The 23321-nt window shown below is 35.6% G+C and overlaps 1 protein-coding gene across 1 annotated transcript in view; it reads left to right on the forward strand.

Moving 5' to 3' along the window:
• The first annotated feature begins 1481 nt into the window (after nucleotides 1-1481).
• Nucleotides 1482-23321, forward strand: part of cntn3a.2 (contactin 3a, tandem duplicate 2) — an 81260-nt gene continuing 59420 nt past the window's right edge. The window contains exons 1-3 of the mRNA XM_039652879.2: nucleotides 1482-1879; nucleotides 13536-13673; nucleotides 18495-18624. Coding sequence (XP_039508813.2) covers nucleotides 13619-13673; nucleotides 18495-18624 — 185 coding nt within the window. The 5' untranslated portion in view covers nucleotides 1482-1879; nucleotides 13536-13618. The remainder of the gene's footprint in view (nucleotides 1880-13535; nucleotides 13674-18494; nucleotides 18625-23321) is intronic.

Raw genomic sequence — 23321 nt, forward strand, 5'->3', positions numbered from 1 at the left:
TTGGTGGGCGAACGTGCGTATTTTACACTCCAGTGCATGGGGTCTGCTGATCGACAGTGATGTTTTTATAGAAGTTCTTGACTTGTGTGCAAATGAAACATAGAAAGTAGCTTAACTAAAGGCTCAATTAAACTCGCTCTCCTCCTTGAATTAGATTTGTGCGCGTGCCGGGGTGAAGGGATTTGTTTATTGCCGAGACCTGTAAAGCTTGTTAACCCTTCTAAGTTGTTTAAACGTGGGGAGAAAAGTTCACACAAAAGTGACACTCTTGTCTTTTGACACAGGTGTACTTTCACAGAATCACGTCATTTGTCCATGAATGGGATTCGTCTTGTTTCAAGGTCAATTTGATCACACTCGGATATGTAATCTTTCTCAAGGCATTGAGCATAACTGCAAGCCTGTCATATTTCACAAAACAAGCTCAGTTCGCTCTCTGCTGCAGGTTTCAGAGATAAAGCATGTCAGTCAGTTTTTTTTTTTTTTATGTTAATGAAACTTTCAAGATCAGTGCAATGGAAGCTATACAGCCTACACTGTAAAAAATCTTCTGGAAGGTTTCCTAAAAATGGAGCTTCATGTGGAAACATCCCAATTATCCTGCCAAAAAAAAAAAAAAAGAGAATTTTTTTCCAGTACATAACTAAACATCACAGCTTAAAACAAAATACATTTCTACATTTAAGAAGGACTTCAATAATAATTCATTATTTCAATGAAATAAATATTTGCCAATGAGATTTAAAAAATGTACATTTAAAAGGAAGACATTTCTTTTTCTTACCCTGCAAAGCAAAAATATCACTAAATTTCATTCCATTTCTCTGAAATAAGACTTAATATTTTATGTTCTTGTTTTTTTTCATCTGAAATTATATATATTATATTTCAGGAACGTTTAAATATTTACACCAGAAATCAAGACAAAAATACTAATTAAGAAATTCTACGCTTATAATATAATAATTTTTTAAGTCTTTTACGCTCAGCAAGACTCTATTGGTAAAAAAATACAGTAAAATGAGTCATTTTGTGAAATATTATTACAATATAAAATACTAAAACTAGTGTACTGTCATTCATCATTGCTCAAATCAGACATTAGCCTTGTCGTTATGATGCTCAAGAAAAAGTGTATTTTGTTGATGTTTTTGCTGCTTAATAGTTTTGTAAAAACTGTGGTACTATCCAAATTTTGAGGTAGCCTAATTTTAACACACTAAAAAAAATACTCAGCAAAGACTGGTCAAAAGTGGGTTGTAAAGACATTTATTTCACACAAACATAATGTTTTTCATTCATCAAAACAAAGACAAAATCGTTAAATATAGAACCATTATGGATTCAGAATCGTGAAGGGGAATCTAAAACTGTAAAAAATTCCTAATTAGTCATAAGAGCGAGTTGTGCGGTTCGGTCGGGAGGTGGCGCTGTTGTTCATACAGTGTCTCACTCCAGTCTTTCGCTATCATTCTGCTGATTTGCTGGACCCAGCGCTGGCTGGACACGCTGAATGTAAATCTGGCCGCAAACAACGTCTCAGTCTTTCTCTGTGTGGCTGTGAACCCAGCGAGGTGAGGTTGGCACAGGCGCAGGACTGTCTAGCTTTGAGCGCAGTTTGCAGACACACTGAGGGAGCCGTGCTGGAATATTATATTCAGAGGTGAAGTCAGAACCGAAGGAGAAAGGGCGAAACCTTCCTACATCCTGAGCTTTTCTTCTCCCTCTCTCTCTCGCTCTCTCTGGACGCAAAGACTTGGGCAAAATGGTTTTCCCGAAATCTCAGTGACTGCGATGTCAGCATCTCTCATCTACCGCTTGTGGAACACAGACTGAAGAAATACACGTACTGCGAGGAGGGACAAAACACGTTTTTCGGGTTGAGTAGATATTTTCAAATCAGTATTTAGTGTTTTATTGTTATACATTTTCTGTCTGCTCATTGTTTCACCTTGCATTGGGGTTTCAGGTGCAGCCGTGTGTTTTCATTATTTGTTGCTGCATTAGAATTCACATCGAATCAGTGACGATTGAACCAGCAGATGTTTTAATCAGCAGGTCAAATAACAGCAGATCGTGTTGATTTACTGTTAAAGAGAGAGAGTGTGTGTGTGTGTGTGTGTGCTGCATGAGGGTGATTGACAGGGTTTGATTTGACAGATAGGGGTATAAGGAGCTCTGCAGCAGTGAAGTTCAGGCAGAGCTTCAGCTGCAGAAATGCACAGGTGCTCTGCTGGTGTGTCAGGAAAACCCCTGGAGAGAGCCTGACATTCAGAACAAAAAGTGCCTAACGCTTTACATTACAATGTCCTTGTTACAACAAACTGCATGTGGTACTACAGAGCTGCTTGCAAATAGTATTGTTTGCTGTAAAAAAAAAAAAATGTTGTTTAACTTAAAAAATGAAGTAACCTGGCTGCCTAAAAAATTTAAGTTCATTGAAATGGAAAAATTTAGTTAATACAGGAGATTGATTTAATCATCGGAAACACAAAATATTATGTTATCTGAACTATAAATTATTTAAGTTGATTTGACAAAAGAAAAAATGTTGTGATTACAAATCAGGAAAATATTTTTTACAGTGATAAAACACACACAGTAAAAATCTGTCAAAAAGTACATTCAACTCGAATGTCATTAAGTTATTTCAACTTAAATTACGTTAAACTGACTTAAAAAGATTATTTGAATCTTGTAGGTAGGCTATAACTTATTTTAAGTTAAAGCAATGTAAAAACATATGTATATGTATGGAAGTATGTATGTATATATGTGTGTGTAGCCAAAAAAAAAAAATGTTTCTAAACATGCGTATTTCCCTGCTATGAAATATGCATAAACAAAATAGTACATTTTCGACTAAAGGTGTTTTGTTAGTAAAACCAGTATAAAAGCCTATCTAATTTTCAGAAAGTAGGTTACATCGTAGTTTTATGAAGTTCTTGGAAAGACCCCCCCCCCACACACACACACACACACCTACACACAATAACTTTTCTGAATCATGTACTCAATTGTCTGATGAAGTGTTGTATTTACAAGTATAGCTTAGTATAAAAAAAAACTCTCATTTTTTTTTACTTCTTATAATAATGTAACATGAATACTGTAATGTAAAGAGTGGGTTGAATGTGCCCTAAAATGCCTGTTTGTGTTTCCTGAAAGAGTTATGATATTGTATCATCAGTGAGGCATTTCATATTTTTTATACTTCTCATGTGATGTAACACTTCCCCATGCTCTGTGGTTGAACCGATATCAACCACTTCCTCCCGAAATGATCCTTGTATTATGGATTTGCATTTTTAATGTGAACTTTTGGTTTTTAATTTCACTTGAATTATTCATCCGAATCATGCCTGCAATATGAGATGATCATTGAATCACATCATGGAGTCAAGAGAAGTCAAGAAATGTCCCACACTTTTCACACCGCTTAGAAGTGCCAACTGCCAAATGTCCTTTCATCACACACATCACACAGATTTAATACGAATCCACGATAAAATCCAGCCTCTGACTATTCCGCATAAATGTGTGGAGAGGAGACTCCTGGATTTAATGCAGCATTTCACTCATTTCATTCCACACGTGTGGTGTAAATATTCTGTGGACCTCTAATAATATTAGAGCTGTGAAATGAAGTCATTCATCGCCACAGTTATGCCACAGACAACTTGCGTGAAAATTCACACCATGGAGAATCTTCAAATGACCTGCTTTATATTTGTGCGCTCCCCTCAATTTATTCACGCCAAGAACTAAATTGCATTTCTGAATAATCTCTTGCGGTGTGAGTTTATATGGCACAAAAACAAACAATTCTAGGTATTTGTTAGCGTAAGTGCCCTTGTGGGTTGACATTTTTTTAAAAACGGTGTTGTTCTCAAAAATCCTCACGCACGGGGAGCAGCCATGATGAGACTTATTAGTCGTCTGGTCATGTAGGAGTTGGAAGAATTCTGTGTCTTGAGACCTCTTTCCAAAGCTGCCATTCGTTATCCTAATGAGTGTCTCTGACTTTGGGCTTAAGGGAGCAAATAAATTAAGGACAAACGCATGCCTTCTCTAATTATAACAGATCAGCACTTAACAACACAATGTGACAGAAAAATCCTCTGTACTTTTATACATATAGTGCTTTATACATATAGCACTACTATACACTCTAAACAGCGCTGGGTTGTTTCAACTCAAATTTGGGTCAAATATATGGACAAACCCAAATGTTGGGTTAAAAATGTCATTTAAAATGTTCAACTTTCAACTGTAATTTTTTTTAATTACATTTTTAACCCAACATTTGGGTTTGTGACCCAAATTTGGGTTGAAACAACCCAACATTTTTTAGAGTGTACACATATAGTACTTCAAAGACACATATAGTACCTCAAAGACATACAATAATACTTTTAATCGTATTATTATACGATTAAAAGTGTTTAGTTTGTTAGTGAAAGCACTTTTTTGTTTTCAGAAAGGAAGTCAAAATGGACATGATAAAATGGATCCTTGTTTCTGATTGGTTGAGCCTCGTTTGTAGCCATTGTAAATCAATCTACAATCATACACCTGCGATAAATATTAAAAGAAATATGTTCATGGACTAAACGTTTTATAAAAGCCCCGTGACGTCGTGGTTTACAGTGAGTTTAGCTGTTTTAATTTCTCTGTAAACCACGGCTTCACGGGGCTTTATTGTAGCTTTGAAGGTCTTGTAATAAAGCTAAATGAGGTCAGTACTTAAGAAGGAGAGGAAGGAAAAAACATAATAGTATTGAAAGAATGCCTCTTTTTTTACATTGATCAAAAGGAAGAAAACCTTAACACTGGTTAAGATTTACCCTGTAAAGCCTTGTATATGATATGATGGTCAGAAAACTTTATTAATTTTTTTTTAAAAGTGTGCATATTTGATACATCAGGCCTTTATGGCTCATTTAATATGATATAGGAGAATATGGAGCTCATACTCAAGGAGGCTAAAAAACACCTTGATTTTATTCAGTGGCCTAAACTGAGCAAAAAATGTGCAATTTGGTGCAGTTGCTGATATTTATGGCCAAAAAGAAACACATAGATCTTTATAGCAGTGTAACAGACTAATACGTTAAATGCATGTATACATCAGTTGTGACTGTATCTCTCAATAATATGTCTTATTATGATGATATATAAACACTCAGTTTTATTATCAGTCCCTGTTGTTTAATCTGGGGGGCAAAACATATAATGCGATGCAACTGAGAAATGAACAAAAAACGTTCCTCAAAGCATTATGAACCTCAAAGCAAATGAGCGTACCTCATTAAGAATTATAGTTATGATAATTATAGTCCAGCCAATGTTCATTTTGAAATATAAAAAAATAAAAAAGTTGCTACCTTCAATTTTAAGTACAATCCATATAAAACTTACAATCAACTTTGATGTTTAAGTCATTTAAACTTACATTATTACATTAAATTGACTTGAACTGAGTTGATTCTTGTATAACATAAAGTTTTTTTTATTATTAGCAATAATTTATTAAAAGCAATTATTTTAATGAGAAAAATTAATGTTGTCATAACTATTTTGTTTTACAGTGTAACAATATGAAAGTTATTCTTACGTTTACTGTTTAAAAATCACTTTTCATAGAAAAAAAGACGGGTGTACCACAAACGTTTTTACGATTAAACTAAAAGGCCTTTTACTAAATATTGTTGGTTTAAAAAAAAAAATAAGTAACCTGGTTGCCTTCACATTTTAAGTTGATTGAACTGGAAAAAGTGAGTTAATACAATGAAGGAGATTGATTTAATCATCAGAAACGTAAAATAATAAATTATCTGAACTAAATAAATTATTTAAGTTGATTTGACAAAAGAAAAAAATGTTGTGATAACAAATCTTGAAAATATTTTTTTTTACAGTGTAAACTATAAATCAGATGACAGAAGGCATGTAGGTGTACAACAGAATTTCCAGACACGTTTTAATGTTGATAATTTACAGGCCTTAGAAATTCATGTATCAAATCAGTTTTTTTTTTACTCTAAGTCCATGAAAATAAAATCCATTGCATCTCTGTTGTTTTGTAATTGGTATAGTTTTGTGTTTTCCCTAGAAACGGGTCGGCCTTGTCTCAGTCGCTAGATTGGTCATCTCACTTGTTGCTACATACAATCCAGCTATTCATCAAACATTTGCTCATAATTTAAAAAGACATCACAGAAAAACAGACCTGTTACAGTAATGCAATGATGTGCTGCAGACTGCACATTTATCCCAAATCTCACTCGTATCAGCATTGGCACACAACAGTTCTCCGTCGGGAATGGTTTTGATAAGCTGTCTTCTATGCATTTGCTTAAACTAACATGTCACTATGAGATGCAGTTGTCATTTGTTTTGATGTAAAGTGCCTACAGGCAAAGGGACAGAGTGAATGATGATTATCACGAATCTCGCGTCCCTGTGTACCGGTTCCCTCGCCGCCAGCCTCATTTGCTATTTTGATGATGTGCTCCAGTACCCGTAGAGGCCACTCTTTGGTTCGAGAGAAAGAGAAAGCAATTGATAGGCTGTTATTAATGGCTTTGTGTTTCAGAGACAAAGCTTTACTCGTCACCACCTGAGATTAATATTGTGAGGTCCACTACAACTGTGCCTCAAATCGGGCCTTGCTCATCACTGTATCTCTATATTTGTTGGTGACAGTTGGTGCTAGTAGGTCAGTAGTGCTGACAGATAATTAGACAGACAGACAGACAGATAGATTAATATATAGATAGACAGATAGACAGATAGATCAATAGATAGATAGATAGATAGATAGATAGATAGATAGATAGATAGATAGATAGATAGATAGATAGATAGATAGATAGATAGATAGATAGATAGATAGATAGATAGATATATAGATAGATAGATAGATAGATAGATAGATAGATAGATAGATAGATAGATAGATAGATAGATAGATAGATAGATAGATAGATAGATAGATAGATAGATAGATAGATATATAGATAGATAGATAGAGGGTGACGGACGGACGGACGAATAGATAGATAGACGGAGAGATAAACAGACAGATAGATAGATGTACAGACAGACAGAAACAGTCAGCCAGTCAGACAGACAGATAGATTGATAGACAGCTAGACGGACTGACGGATAGATAGACAGACAGACAGACAGACAGATAAATACAGTCAGACAGATAGATATATGTACAGATAGATAGATTGACGGACTGATGGATAGACATATAGAAGATGTACTGATATACAGACAGACAGACAGACAGATAGATAGATAGATAGATAGATAGATAGATAGATAGATAGATAGATAGATAGATAGATAGATAGATAGATAGATAGATAGATAGATAGATAGATAGATAGATAGATAGATAGATAGATAGATAGATAGATAGATAGAGGGACGGACGAATTGATAGATAGATAGATAGATAGATAGATAGATAGATAGATAGATAGATAGATAGATAGATAGATAGATAGATAGATAGATAGATAGATAGATAGATAGATAGATAGATAGATAGATAGATAGATAGATAGATAGATAGATAGATAGATAGAAATCAGCTCATTCTCATCAACAACAACACACACAAAACATTGTCATGATGAAATGGAAAGCTACTCTACTATTCTTGGTTATGACATCAAAGCCATGAACAGAAAACAGAATGGTGAATTAGACGTGTTTACATGAAGAGTGAAATCAGAGCAAAAATCAATGCGTTAAACAGTAACGACTAACAGTTTGACATGACCTTACATGCTGTCAGGTTATTAAGTGTATGATTGTGCATGTCAACACACCTGACTTGAACGTTAATATAAGACATTATAGATTGATTTATTATTTCATTGAGCTTCTATTATTAAAATCAATATCTAAAATAATAACATATTGCAGTTTGACGTCAGCCTAACTAAACCAGTCAATCTTTCAGCATTACAGCTGCATTTTTTTTTTTCTCTCTCCCATAAGTCACACCTGATGCCATTTATATCTGTGTGCTTACGTAAGGGACATAATAGATATTCATCTCTTGTTTCAGCCTCATTTCACGTGTCATCCACCCTGTAAAATAATGAAATAAATGAATACAAATATAACATCTGTCCCGCTAAACTGCGCTCAACAGCTTCGTAATTGAGAAAATCAGTCAGGCCGGCCAGCGACACAATAATCCCTCTTATACCCCGCAGAGGACCATCAAAGCAAGATCGCACCCGCGTATTATACAGAATAAAGTGCTGTGCCATGAAGGCGTCACTTAACTAACCTATAACAACGTTACGGGACTGTAACAGATTTATTTGTCACACAAGGACCCTCTGTTTGAGTGTGTTGCTTATCTGAATGCCTCTTTTTGTCTTTGATATTTCAGTTTTCTGAAGCACTTGAGCAGCTTCATAAAACAGTTTGTTACAATGCTATTGACAGAATATTGTCCTCAGGAGAGAAGAATACTTTACCGTAGTCAATTTACGGCGACACACGTTTACCCATTACTTTCGGCATCTCAGCAGCATCTGCTGCATGGCTTTGACGAAGATCTGGACGCATGCGTTTGTGTATTGACCCTTTATAATGAGGAACAAAGCAACATAATCAAAGAATCAGTAATGGAGTGGAGATGGCGCTTTGAAACAGTCTTCGCTTCAGAGAGTTCGAAACATTAAGCATCATTGATGCGGTTTTACATCTGCAGGGTGTTTTATTTGGAGGGAGGTTGAATTGTTTGTATAAAGGCATTAAATTAGGCAGCAAATAACAGAGCCCCTAATAGTAAGGCACACACTTGATGGGTTCAGTGTGAAGAGAATGCTCGCAAGCTCACTTCAAGACTGCTTAGCAAGACGGAACATGACATGCGGTGTTCTTCGCTCAAAATCCAGAGTATTTAAATCCCATTTTACACACTTACTCCTGCTTAAACCAGCCTAAAACTTGAAAGATGAGAGGAATCCTTCCTGAGGCCCGACGCTCTGAAAACTACACAAGATGGCAATAATTATCATTCTTGGAGTGCCCTTATAAGTCTTCAGTGGCCTGGATATTACTCGGCTTTGTGCAAGTGTGTGTTTTGTGTGTCGGGGAATCGTGTGAACCGCTCCTCTGAAGTGTATTATGAGAAAATTGGCGTTGAGCATCTTAAAGCAGTGGTTCTTGACTGGTAACCCGCAGCCCAAAAATGTGTCACAGCCAGGACTGTTCTGATCAAACTCTGCAGTATGTGGGCGCAAATTAGTCTGCCATTTGGTAGAAACTAGTCAAATATGGCAGATGCCAACATGGACAGATTGTGTGACATGCTCTTATCCTTGAAAATCATGAACAGAACTACACGGTTCAAAAAATATGACCCATGCACAACATTAAATATGGATAAACATGACTTTGTGCCGTCCAGAACATGTTCAGTGAATATTTGATTCTGAAACCATCAAAATTGAGGAGATTATGTAACCAAAGAGCTTGCATCTAACAATTTTAACTTTTTTCTCACAATTGGGAATTTTAAGTCTGAATTGGGAGATATAAACTCGCAATTCTGAGAGATAAAGTCTGAATTGCAAGATATAAACTTGCAACCCTGAGACAATTAGGGCTGTGAAACGATTAATCGCGATTAATCGCATCCAAAATAAAAGTTTGTGTTTACATAATATATATGTGTGTGTAGTGTGTATAATTATTTTGTATATATAAATACAAACACATGCATGTATATATTTAAGAAATATTTGCATGTATATACTTTATATATATTTATTAGCGCTGTGCAAAAATTAATTGCGATTAATCGCATCCAAAATAAAAGTCTGTGTTTACATAATATATTTTTGTGTGCTGTATATAATTATTTTGTACCTATGCATGCATGTATATATTTAAGAATTATTTGAGCTTAAATTCTGTATATAAAAATACATAATCTATATTATATGAATATAAATATTTTATATACGAATAAAACATTTTCTTAAATACATACATGCATGTGTGTGTGTTTATATATACAAAAGAATTATATACAGCACACACAAATATATTATGTAAACACAGACTTTTATTTTGGATGCGATTAATCACAATTCATTTTTGCACAGCCCCAATATTTATACAAAATTAATATTATACATAAATATAAATATTTGATTTATTAATAACACATTTTTCTTAAATCTACACATGCATATGTGTGTATTTATATATACAAAATAATTATACACATTACACACACATATATTATGTAAACACAAACTTTTATTTTGGATGCGATTAATCGCGATTAATCGTTTCACAGCCCTAAAAAAAATTGGCATTCTGGAACTTCATCCGTCAAGGATTAAAGGACTCTGTTCTTTTTTCTTCCTTTTTTTACTCTCTCTCTTTCTTCCTTTTCTTTTTAATGTACTTTGTAATATTATGGTATATGTATAGGGCTATGGACCATCTTGTGTATGTGTCCTGAATAAAGATTATCTATCTATCTATCTATCTATCTATCTATCTATCTATCTATCTATCTATCTATCTATCTATCTATCTATCTATCTATCTATCTATCTATCTATCTATCTATCTATCTATTTATCTATCTATCTATCTAAAGGGGGCTTGAAATGCATTTTATCATCTTTATATTATGTTTCTAGAGGTTAGCTTAGGATGTTAGCAAATTCGTTTGCACCGAAAAGTTAAAATGTTTGTTAAAAAAACGATTGTCATATGTTAAAAACACTGTACCTGTTCAAAATCACCCCCATTGCCCTCATTTACTATTCCCACATTAGTACATTAATATAGTTCACTTGAGGGAGTGAATGAAAACGAGCGAGTGAAATCGGACACTGAGTGCGCCGGAAGGGGAATTAAAGGAATTAATTATCAATTGAAAAGGAATTATCAGTTGAAAAGGAATTATTAATTTATAACTGTATGATATTACACTGCATATATTCAACTTGACTATGCTTTCTTCACAAAATAGATTCAAGCAAATATTAATCCATGTATGTACTGATTTGATTAGCAACACTCTAACAACAACACGCTTGGTCTCTTAATTGCATTAGAATAGACATGAGGAAAAAAGTACTTCAGTGTTCAACTTCAGTTTGTTCTTGCACAGACCACATATTCCCCAAAAAAATATTGTCAATTTTGATTTCAGGGTGACTTTAAATGTGCTTCAAAGAATGTGTCTGTAAAGTTCAGCTCAAAATTCCCCACAGATCATTTATTACACCATGTTGTATATGTCCATTTTTGAGTGGAATGCAAAACATGCTGTTTTCGTGCATGTATCTTTAAATGCAAATAAGCTGCTGTTCCCAACCCTGTTTGCCAAAAGAGGGCACATCCTTTGAGGCTTCTGCCTCAGATAAAAAAAAAATGAACAAAACATCTGTTGCCATGTCTGTTGTTGGTTTTGTTCATGCTTTCATGTTTTTTATTTTGAAATCTGTCTTGGTCTTGTTTCCTGGTTTGTCATGTGACTCCCTTCCCCCTCATGTGATCTTAGTTTTCATGAGCTCTTTAGTACTTGCATCATATCCTGATTGGTTCATTGTTTTATTGTTCACAGGTTTTCCTTGTTATGTGATCAGTCCTTGTATATTTAAGCCCTCATGTTTCAATGCACCAGCGTGTTTCACATACAAAAACGTAACTTCCTGCTTAACCATGGTGCATTGTTGAAGAAATTAATTAATTAATTATTTCCCTGAAACCGTACTGTCACAAATTGGTCATTCAACCACGTTGGTTATTGCAGATGTCTTGCAGGTGGTGGAGTAATAACTAAATTTAGAAATTAATAATAATTTGGAGACAATGAGCATATGAACCGCTGTGCCGTGCTGCTTATATTTATCTAGCTAGTCGTCTGTGGATGAGAATCCGAAACAAGGACTGGTGGGACGTTGTCCTACTTCACAGATGCAGTGAAAGGAGAATTTTAGAATGATGGGACACGCCAATGTACTATTTTAATCGATTGCTGGACATCGATATGTAATTGTACATAGGCGTACATCTATGATTAGCAGTGTATAGCCCTTTTTAACTTTGCCATTTTTTACAGCAAAGTTAGGCCACTGTTTAAAATAAATGTTGTTGTTGTTGTCAAAATCTAGGGGTGTAACGACATTCGAACCGAACGGAAGAACCGCCATACAGAACCCACGATTCGAATCGCGACACTCTCATGGCGTACCGAACACGCCCCGCCCCCTGTTATCCTGGCCCCGCCCAGCCTGGTTCGTTAGACCTGGAATGTGTACACAATGAATTCAGTTTTGCAGCCTAACCACCATTAACACCAAATAGCAAGCTCCGTGTTTTGTTACTTTCGATAATACGCAAGGTGTAATCTTTCAAATTCTGACTATTTCATCACGAACTTCCAACAATAAATGCCGTTTTGGCGCTCTTTGATGTGGCGTGACAGATCACTGCTCCTCATTTCAAGCGGTAGCGCGGAGCGCGAGTAAACGCAACCAACTATTCCTCAGTTACTGTATAAACATGAATAGACACCGGAAGGTTTGAAATATACAGTATATACTTACCGAAATACATCATAACTCGTGTAATCGCTCAATCAGTGTTTCAGCAGCGGAAAGACGTCAATAAAACAGCAGAGCTTGTCACTAGCATTATATTTACCTCAGCAGGCAAGTGATTCAGTGTCCACAACTTCTTGGCTCATAGAAAAATGAAATCTTGCGCTAAATAAATGCAATATATTAGCCTATGAATTATATTTTACTTAACCTGTTAATGGTATCTTGATTATTTAATGTATGTTTAAAATTTCATGAAAATGACAGCAGCAAATTAGAATAAAAACATAAGTTAATGCAAAAACTGCCTTATGTTCAGTTTATACAATGTGTTGGGTGTTGATTATTATATGTAAAAAAAAATAGCATCTGAATTTAGACTAAAAGTCTAGGCTCTTTTAACCTTTAATGTTAGTAATGTGTGACTCTATATAGTTTACAGCATTAGCAGATTTCTTTTTTCAATCCTTGCAAAACGTTTAATTGTAGTTGAATTCATGAAAGACACATTTTTTTTTTCTTCATTTTTTCAAAGAAATGTAAACTGAACCGAACCGAGACGTCAAAACCATGGGAAAACCGAACCGTCAGTTTTGTTTATCTGCACCCCTACTACTTTAGTTACTCTCCAATAGATAATTTACATAAAATGTAATCTAACCGATGAACATCTATTTGCGTCATGGAGAGAGTGTTTGTTTTCTGGTTCTGAGTGCAAGAGATCTTCTCATTCTTGATCTTTTAAGCCACATTAGCTGCATTAGTGCTGTGATTTTTGCCCCATAATGTGTATCGTAAGCACACAGCAGCCACCGCTCATTACCTCATGGCTTTCTTTTGCATACAATTTTTTCCAGTTAATTGAGAAAAATAGACTGGACTATAAATGATTTCTAATTTCTCTCATAATCTGGTCCTCAACAGGTCAAGTGTTTTTCTCTTCGAGGGAGCAGCCGTTCGCTCACGGCGCACTGGATTCAAGTAACACTCGCCGCTGGCAACTGAAGATGACGTTACTATGGAAACAGTTTTTGCTGCTATCAATCATGGAGTATCTTGCAGGTAAAATGAATTGGTAATTCTTTCCCTGTGTGGCTCTTGTGGCGTACTCACAACTATGTCTCTATCAACTTTAACTTAATCATTTTATAGGAAGACTGTACTGATTTTTTGATGCTCAGAGTTAATAGAAATGAGAAGTGCTCCTCAATGAAAGCTTTACGGTCACGGACCGTTGCATCCGACGTTCTCCTCTGGTTCACTGAAGCATTATGTATGTAGTCAACTTGCCTGGTCATTTATTGTTTGGGTGTGAAGTCACAGCAGAAAGGAACAAATGTGATGTCGCAGGATCTGTTGCTATCAGCCCATATCTTGATTATGAGCAGAAGACAGTAATAGACCCTGACGCAGAGAATCAGGCTTACGGGAGCAGGACGTGTTTTGGATGTGGTGGAAGAGCTTTCAATTAAGCTGTGCAGTCACTTTGAAAATGAATTGTGTAGCGCCATAGAAGGTTTTGGAGGCTTCGATACGATGTGTCCTCCAAGGAAATTGAACTAGTATGTTACAGTTTATGGCTTCACTCCCTATAGATGTGGGAGGGGAAATTATTTCTCTGAATATGAATTCACTGGAAATATACAGATTTATAAATACCAATTCAACCTTGAAATTCGAAGGACGATATTATGAAAAATTGTACTGGTTGCTCCTTTCCCTTCTGAGTCTTTTTTAGCTTCGAACAGGAAGAAAAAGCACCATAAAAGTGGTCTGTACAACATGTGTGCTGTGTTTCAAGTCTTCTGAAGCCATACGATAGCTTTGCGTGAGGAACAGATTGCAATTTGAGTCATTCTTCACCGCCTGTGAGTTGTTAATGGCTGTGACGGGATCATTGAGTTGAACTCGAGAACCAATTTGATTTATGAATGAATCATTCAGACTGGTTTTGCAAACTGAATCAACCGATTCGTTGAAAAGATCCAACTGTTTTGCTCATCGAAGTCAAGTTGAATTAGCAAGTTATCCTTTGTCAACTGTGGTAATTCCAAGTACTTACACTTTATGTTTGGCTGAATTTCAGGGGTTTGATATTTTTCAACATTGAAAGTTCTCATAACAATTCCTCGTCTAATTGCGGAGAAGACATAAAATTATGTTATTATCAAAACCAGTCATAGCAGTGGGCTTTTACATCCAAATCTTGAGAGCAGCATGCCCATCATAAAAACAGGATAGAAAATAGCCTATGACTTCTAAATGATGAAACTGTTTGAATGTAAAAGTCATTACAGTATAAGTGGACCTCAGAAAACATTATACATTTATTTAAAGGAGTAGTTCACTTTAAAAAAAAAAAACGTTTGCTGATAATTTACTCACCCTCGTGTCATCCAAGATGTCCATGTCTTTCTTTCTTCAGTCGAAAAGAAATTTAAAGTCATTTTGTTCATTCAAGGAGCAAAATGAACAACTTGACTCGGAAAAAGATTCGTTCATTTTGATAAACGAGTTCGAACAGGAGAGTCACGAACGCGCATCACAGAAAAGAGCAAGACCATTTGAGCTTATAAAACTTAAACTTTGTTATTTATTTATTAAATGAGCGATCGTTTCACTCGATAAGACCCTTATTCATCGTCTGGAATCGTTTAAAGCCCTTTGAACAGTTTGCAGTTTGTACTGAAACTGTCTTTTTGGCCTTGAACCATTTGGTGCCCAGTAAAGTCCATTTTATAGAGAAAAATCCTGGAATGTTTTCATCAAAAACCTTAATTTCTTTTCGACTGAAGAAAGAATGACATGGACATCTTGGATGACATGGGGGTGAGTAAATTATCAGCAAAAGTTTTTTTTAAAGTGAACTACTCCTTTAAAGCTACCCTGTAGTCAATGATTTAATCCCTTTAAACTCATCTTTGATAATCAAAATTACATATTTAAAAGTTTTTCCTTGAAAAAATAAATTGTTCATGTCTTAAAATAGCTTGAATGTAACTCTACACCCTTGCTGCATTTAGTATTCGTGATTCTATGAATATGTAAATGAGCCCCGCCTCCACTCACTCACACCAGCTCAGAGATCCACTCGTTGGCGATCACACGTTGACGTGATTGGTTACAAAGGTAGTTTGTGATGTCAGAAACAAACCGTGCTTTTGTGACTGTCTTTGGTTTACAGATTTAAGGAGAAAATTACAATGGTGTCGACTCAGGAATTTGCGCATGGTTTGTCTTAAAGCACATTAAAAACACCACATAGACAAATATCAACATTAAAAGCTGGATTTTCACCACAGTGGGACTTAAAAAAATGCAGTTCATGATCCCTTTAAAAGCGCAAAAACTTAAAATGAATAAATCAGTGTGTAAAAATCTATTAAACACACATCACATTCAGCTGCCTTTTGCTTTATTTCTAATTCTGCAAAATAAACACACGCATGTAAATCTTTAAGGTAAATCATATTTTATAGTAAAAAAAATTCTGCAGTATATAAATTAACACTAAACATTATGCTCTATTCCACTGTATGTTATTTTGCATGAAAATATTGTTTATTTAATTGTTTCACATTCATTTATGGTTGTATAAACATAGCTGTTTTGGTATAGATACTTTTATGTTTATTTTATGTTTCAGAAATGACAAAAAAATTAAAGCAATATAAAACTGAATGGAGAGATTCAGTTTAGCTTACACTGTTTAGAAATGGATAAGAAACAGAAATACACTCTATTGTTTAGTATAACTTCATTGTGCACATGTAAATGTAAATGTCATATTAGAGTGCATTAGATCCCATTTTCTAAACAAATATCACACATAAATGTGATTATTCCAGTGATTTTGCCGATATGAAACCATCTTAAGTGGAAATTGAGTGATGTGAGCATAGCACTTGATTAGAACCCACACACCTGGTGTGATCTCTCCACATATGGTCTGTGTTTCTGCTCTCTATGTATGTGTGTGTTGTTGTGCAATTCTGTCATTTGCATAATATTTACCCTTAACAAAAAAAAAATCATCATGAAATTCATATATATATATATTATTTTTTTACAGAATGTTGCTATGTTTTTTTAAACGATTTATCTGCAAACATCTTTTTTTAAAGTAATACACCCTCTTTAATCAAAAACATAATTAACCTCCCCTCCTCAAAATAGCATCTGTTCTGTTCATGACGTATGTCTCGAGTGAATAAATCATGCACCCGCCACAAAGCCAAACCTGTGACATTCTCTGATTTAGATATCCGCACCTGATCGTCACATTATTCTAATTCTCAGTGTTAAGCGTGATGATATGGTAACATTACATTAGAGTAGGCTGATCTTAAATGTAATTCTTTTTTGGCAAAAGTACATTCCCTTAATAGCCTAAACGCAGGCTTTACTCCCTTCAAACTTAAATTGGAATGTCACTGTTTCCGTCACTGCAACTTCCCGAACACACACACACACACACACACACACACACAAGAAATGAAATATGTTCCGCCCAAGTAAAGGCTTTTGCTTCACAGCCGTTATACATCACACATCACATACCCGCTTGATTGGTCCTGGTTAACTACTTCAGTAAAACGCTCCCACATGGTTCTTTCCTTTCCTTCCATTTGGTTTGTTTTAATTCTCCTTTTAAAAAAAAAAAAAAAATTCTCAGATCTGTCTCTAAATTGCTGTTTAAACAATTGGACCCGAATTTGCAAATTAGTGCCTGATGAAAATTTAAGCTTTAAAGTAGTAGTTCACTTTTTAAAAAACCTTTTGCTGATAATTTACTCACCCCCATGTCATCTAAGATGTCCATGTCTTTCTTTCTTCAGTCGAAAAGAAATTAAGGTTTTTGGTGAAAAAAAAAAAACTTGTGTTCACCTTGCTCTATACTGTGTGACTCTCCTGTTCGAACTCGTTCATCAAAATGAACAAATCTTTTTTTGTGTCATTTGGTTCATTCAACGAACGAAATTTACGAATTGACTCGGGAAAAGATTTGTTCATTTTGATGAACGAGTTCGAACAGGAGAGTCACACAGTACAGAACAAGGCCAGCATTTAAGCTTATAAAACTTAAACTTTTTTTTTTTTTAAATGAGCGATCGTTTCACTCGATAAGACCCTTATTCATCGTCTGGAATCATTTAAAGCTCTTTTGCACTGAAACTGTCTTTTGGACCTTGAACCGTTTGGTTCCCTCTATGGAGAAAAATCCTGGAATGTTTTCATCAAAAACCTTAATTTTTAAATTAAGGTTTTTGAAATTAAAATAATTTCTTAATGTCTAAAGAAAGAAAGACATGGACATCTTGGATGACATGGGGGTGAGTAAATTATCAGCAAAAGTTTGTTTTTTTTTGTGAAAAGTGAACTACTCGTTTAAACATCAATATTTTCATCATTATGTTGGAAAACACAATAATCAGAATAATTTCTGTTATACCTTGTGGTGTTGATTACGTGGGCACAATAGGAATTAAAAGAAATTGTCAATTTTCAATTTACAGAGACTTATTTTCCCCCATCTGTCATTGGTCAGACATATTACAGACAGACATTCATCCTGCCAACAAACTCACACCACTGGTTGAGCCAGCATCACTGTCTCTGTCTGCTTGACATACTCAAACAAACTGATCAATGTTTTGAGAACATTACGCCACAATGTTTAGCAATCTTTTGAAGGAATAAAAAGCATACCTACAGCATGGCTCACATATAATCGTCTCTCCTTATTAAAAGAACCGGTATTGTGCTGTTTAAACTATTTCATTAATATGAGATAGGAAAAGGTATATTAACATGAAAAAACGGATAAACTTCAGCTCAAACTGTCCATTAAGATAAAAATTGTATTCTGTTGTTTGCTCTCAGAGTGTCTGGATTATAAATCTTTTAATGGGCCGAAATGGCGAATGGAGCCCAGTGATCTGACAGTGGGTTCACTGGAGGAAGAGGCTACGCTGACCTGTGACGCAAAAGGCATTCCTACCCCTAAGTACAGGTATGGGACTTCTGTTTTTCACACTCTAACTCTGGTCCTTTGCTTTCTAATGGCTTCATAAGGGCTTACAAATACTTTTTGTTTGCTGGTACCAATGTTGCCAACGATTCCACACTCCAATAAACATAAAAACTACATTTTCAGATATAATGTGAATGTGAAATATTCAATTAAATTCAAATTTATTTGTATAGCGCTTTTCACAATATATATTGTTTCAAAGCAGCTTTACAGAAAGTGCATTTCAGAAATGTACATGGAAAAAACACATTTAGTTAATCTTGTAATAATTTAGGACATAACATATCGCCGACGTCGAGTGGTCTCTTCACAGGCGTTTAGTCGTCTCATCACAGGTGTTTGGGCATCTGAAGTCTTCGTGAGAGGCTGGATACAAACTGGAGCTGACGAACGCTATTTTTTACAGCAGAAAAGCAAATGGGAAATAATTTGCATAGCTGCTTTTCATAATATTAAATGCATTCGATCTGATTCAACAGAGGAAAAAAAGGTAAGCATTATGTGAATGCTTGGCTAAAGAGATGCATTTTTAATCTAGTTTTGAGCCTCGAACAATATCAGGAAGGCTATTCCAGAGTTTTGGAGCTAAATGCGAGAACGCCCTCCCTCCTTTAGTGGACTTAGATATCCTAGGAATGACCAAAAGCCTCGAATTTAGTGATCTTAAAGAATGCGATGAATTGTAGGGCGATGGAAGGTCCATTAAATACACAGGAGCTAAACCAGTTAGGGCTTTATAGGTCAGTAGTAGTACTTTGTAATTGATACGGAACTTAATAGGTAAGCAGTGTAGAGATGATAAAATTGGTGTTATATTATCATATTTTCTTACACTAAATATCCAATTTTATTAGTTGGATTTTATGGTTTGTAATGGATAATATTTTTGTAGTTGACTTCTGTAATCTTTTATAATCTCCATGTCCGCCATTTTGGGTAGATTATTTAAACTGTTCTCTCTCTTCGCATTATTGGCTTTTCTATGAAGAAATAACAAGGATGCTGGCCAAATGAAAGTATCTGGAAGGGAAAAGAAATGCCGCCTACCATTTGGAATGGTCTTTGCATCCACAGTAGATCATGTCTTGAAATTATTCTGCAACACCAATCATGCATGATGTTATGTTTATTCATGCTGCATTGTATGATGTTATTAGAATTTAATGACCAAGATGTGCAGAATTTAAAACGTTCACCCACAACGGTGAGAGTTGCCCGCGACAACAAAAGTATAGTTCATTTTGGTATGTCTCAACAGTCCATTAATTTTTGCTGTATGCTCAGATTAGATATATGCTGGTGTGTCACTTTTTGACATCTGCATTATCTGATGGCAATGGTTAGTCAGGAGTGTTCCTGTAATTTAATGGATTATGGATTTCACATCTCGAGGCTGTACCTCAGCGTCATCCTGGGGCTACCTCTCAACAGAAGAGCCATAAAACTGCAATATTTACACCGGCTTCATGCCGGCAGGACTCGGTGAATGCATTGACACATTAACATCAATTAAACGTGTGGCACATGTTATGTGCCATGCGTCATTCAATTTTTACCAATCTAGATCTGCAATGTGTACATCTTTTATTTAAAAGTGTACTTTGAAAACTAGCTTGAAGTGTGTCAAAATGTTTTTTCTCTAATTTATAATGCCCTGACTGAAATTTTGAGGTTGCCAGGTCGCTGTGCTGTTGGTCGCTTGTAAGCATTCCTTTCTCTTCCTAATCCTAAACAGACAATTTGGGAAAAGATTCCAGCAACGAGCAATTTTTGCACACGACACTGGCATGCCTTCGCCTCGAAGGTTTTCTGCATCCCTCAGGGATACGGGGGGAGTATTCAGGGTTCGGGACAAATTCCGAGCTCGTAGCCCTCGCCTCGGACAACACTTCAAATATGTACTCTTTACTCTTTATATGATTATTTGTTAGCATGAACTTGTGAAATTTACATTTACATTTATTCATTTAGCTGACGCTTTTATCCAAAGCGACTTACAATTGCTATATATGTCAGAGGTCGCACGCCTCTGGAGCAACTAGGGGTTAAGTGTCTTGCTCAGGGACACATTGGTGTCTCACAGTGGATTTGAACCCGGGTCTCTCACACCAAAGGCATGTGTCTTATCCACTGCGCCATCACCACCCCAATATTATATAGTACACCATCCCAATATAGAAATGCACTCAGTACTTGAGCTGCCAACCAGGCATATTTTTCAAAAATAGGCAAACTCGGCTGATTAGGATTGAAAACTCTGACATAGTTATGAAGAAGTGGCTTTTATAATATTTTGCGGCATCATGTCCTGTCTAGTTAGGACATGGTGTTAAAGTTGTTGGCGCTCTGCGTTAACTTTTGAAAATCTCACACATTAGATGTATTTTTGGTGCAAATAGATGTAATTCTATTTTCTCCATGAATCAGTTGGCTTACGGTTAAAATACTTGAATAACAAGCGACTCAAATGAACAACTCTGGTGAGTCAAAAGCAAGCACTCAATGAACATTTGAATCAGTTATTTTAAGGCCAATTCATACTGAACCGACAGATGCCAACATGGTGTTTTGTCAAGTTTTGTCAGATTCTGGTGCCATTTGTCTGCAACATGTTGAGTCTGTGTTTGCCGGATCATTGATGTATTGTAATCTGATGATTGTCTGCATTGGTAGGCGTCTGTCTGTCGGTGAGGAATTGGCCTTTAGTGAATCAAATGCATAGCGATAGTGATTCCCATTCTAATGATCCTACTGATTCAGTTCATTTTAGTGAATCAAACACTAACATGTCTGTTACCATGTTGGTGTTGAGTGTTTGAGTTAGAATAGGAGAGTCACGAACGCGCATCAGAGCAAGGCGAGCATTTGAGATTATAAAACTGAAACTTTATTTATTTTTTGTATTTTTTTTTTTAATGAGCGATTAATTCGCTTGATAATTCATCGTCTGGAATCGTTTTAAGCCCTTTGAACAGTTTGCAGTTTGCACTGAAACTGTCTTTTGGAACTTGAACCATTTGGTTCCCATTGAAATCTATTATATGGAGAAAAATCCTGGAATGTTTTCAAAAACCTTAATTTCTTTTCGACTGAAGAAAGAATGACATGGACATCTTGGATGACATGGGGGTGAGTAAATTATCAGCAAAAGTTTTTTTTTAAAAGTGAACTACTCCTTTAAAGACACAAATTCTTTGATCGCCATCCAAATTGGCTGCTGTGCCCACCTCTGTTAAAGTGCTCTTTGTAGGCCTTTGCATTCCTCACTTTCTTCTAATCATCTTTTTGCTCTTTCTCTGACTGAGCCGAGCATCACACAGAGCGGTGCCTTAACCTGCACACCTCTCTTGATGTGCAAATAAGGCTGTAGCGCTTCTGCTCTGTCTCCTTCCTGCTATTGAGTATATAAGTTGTCAGCTCTCTGGAATAAATTGTCCTGCTACAACTATGAGGCTCATAAAAACTGAAGGTAGATGCACTTTTAAATTACTCTTCACCGGACAGTGTTTGAACAGTGCGCCACTTGCTCCTAACTGTCAAAATATCATCTTTACCACCCAAGTTTACCGACACCTTGGCTAAAAAAAAATATTGACTAAGCAACTCCAAAGAATAAAGATTTGACAAACTTTATCAAATCCCAGTACTTACTGGCAGCATGAGATATCAACAGCAAAAGACTTGATTTAATCCGTGTAAATTCTTCAATGAACTGTGATTGAAGACACAAGCACAAAAATATATTTTTTGAAGCGAGTCACTCTGCGGAGTTTAAATGAAGCGGGTGCTAAAAAAATTTGTGCGAACGACAAGGTAATTGCTTGAAAGAAAAAGATCAAACACTCCCATCTTTCAAATTTATATTAGAAATCCCAAACTCCTGTTCTGCTGAGGCTTGCATGAGAAATGAGTTTCCGTAGTAGTGTGCATATTTCTCAGTGAAAAGAAATACGGCTAAATGCCACAGTAAAGACCAACTAATTGATTCAGATTCAAGCATTAAGAACAAAAATCTATTAGATTTGGTGAATACTAGGGTTAATGATATTGCTTACTAAAATATATTTATGTGCTTGGAAAAAATGAAGTAGGCTATACATTTGGATTAGAGGAGCCATCATTTGAAACAAAAAGCATAGGTGTCATTTACAGAGGGAACATTTCGCAATTTGTCCTTCAACTTATTGCAAAAATGTCTCTAATAAAGAGCATTTTCTGTTGATGAGAAAAATTTGTATTAGTCCGCGTGTCGTGTGATAATGATGGGCGATTGTTGCTGGAATATTTTGCTTGGTGCTCTGTGGTTCATTGATGGTGGAAAGTGTTTCTTTAGTACTTTTTTTGTGGTCACAATATTTTCCAGTCAAACTAGAAAATTAAATGCAAACAAAAGTTCTCTGATTTACATCCACAGCAATCTTGCATAGGTATGAATGAACTGCTCGTAAAAAAAAAAATTCCCGGTCGACATTTGTTAAGACATCTGCTATACAATGAAAACTCATGATAACTTTTGTTAACTCTACAATAAGTAAATCCACTTCTCCAGCTAATTACTCCTCGACAGCGATGCCATAGAAATATACGGAGCGACCGCAAAACCGGAAGTTCAAAGACAATATTCTAAAGATGACGGCGCCCACCTTTCTCTGGTGCATAAGGTCTACTCTATACAA

The sequence above is a fragment of the Pimephales promelas genome, chromosome 20 (genome assembly GCF_988280905.1).
Source record: "Pimephales promelas chromosome 20, fPimPro1.hap1.1, whole genome shotgun sequence".
In the NCBI taxonomy this organism is placed as follows: Eukaryota; Metazoa; Chordata; class Actinopteri; order Cypriniformes; family Leuciscidae; genus Pimephales; species Pimephales promelas.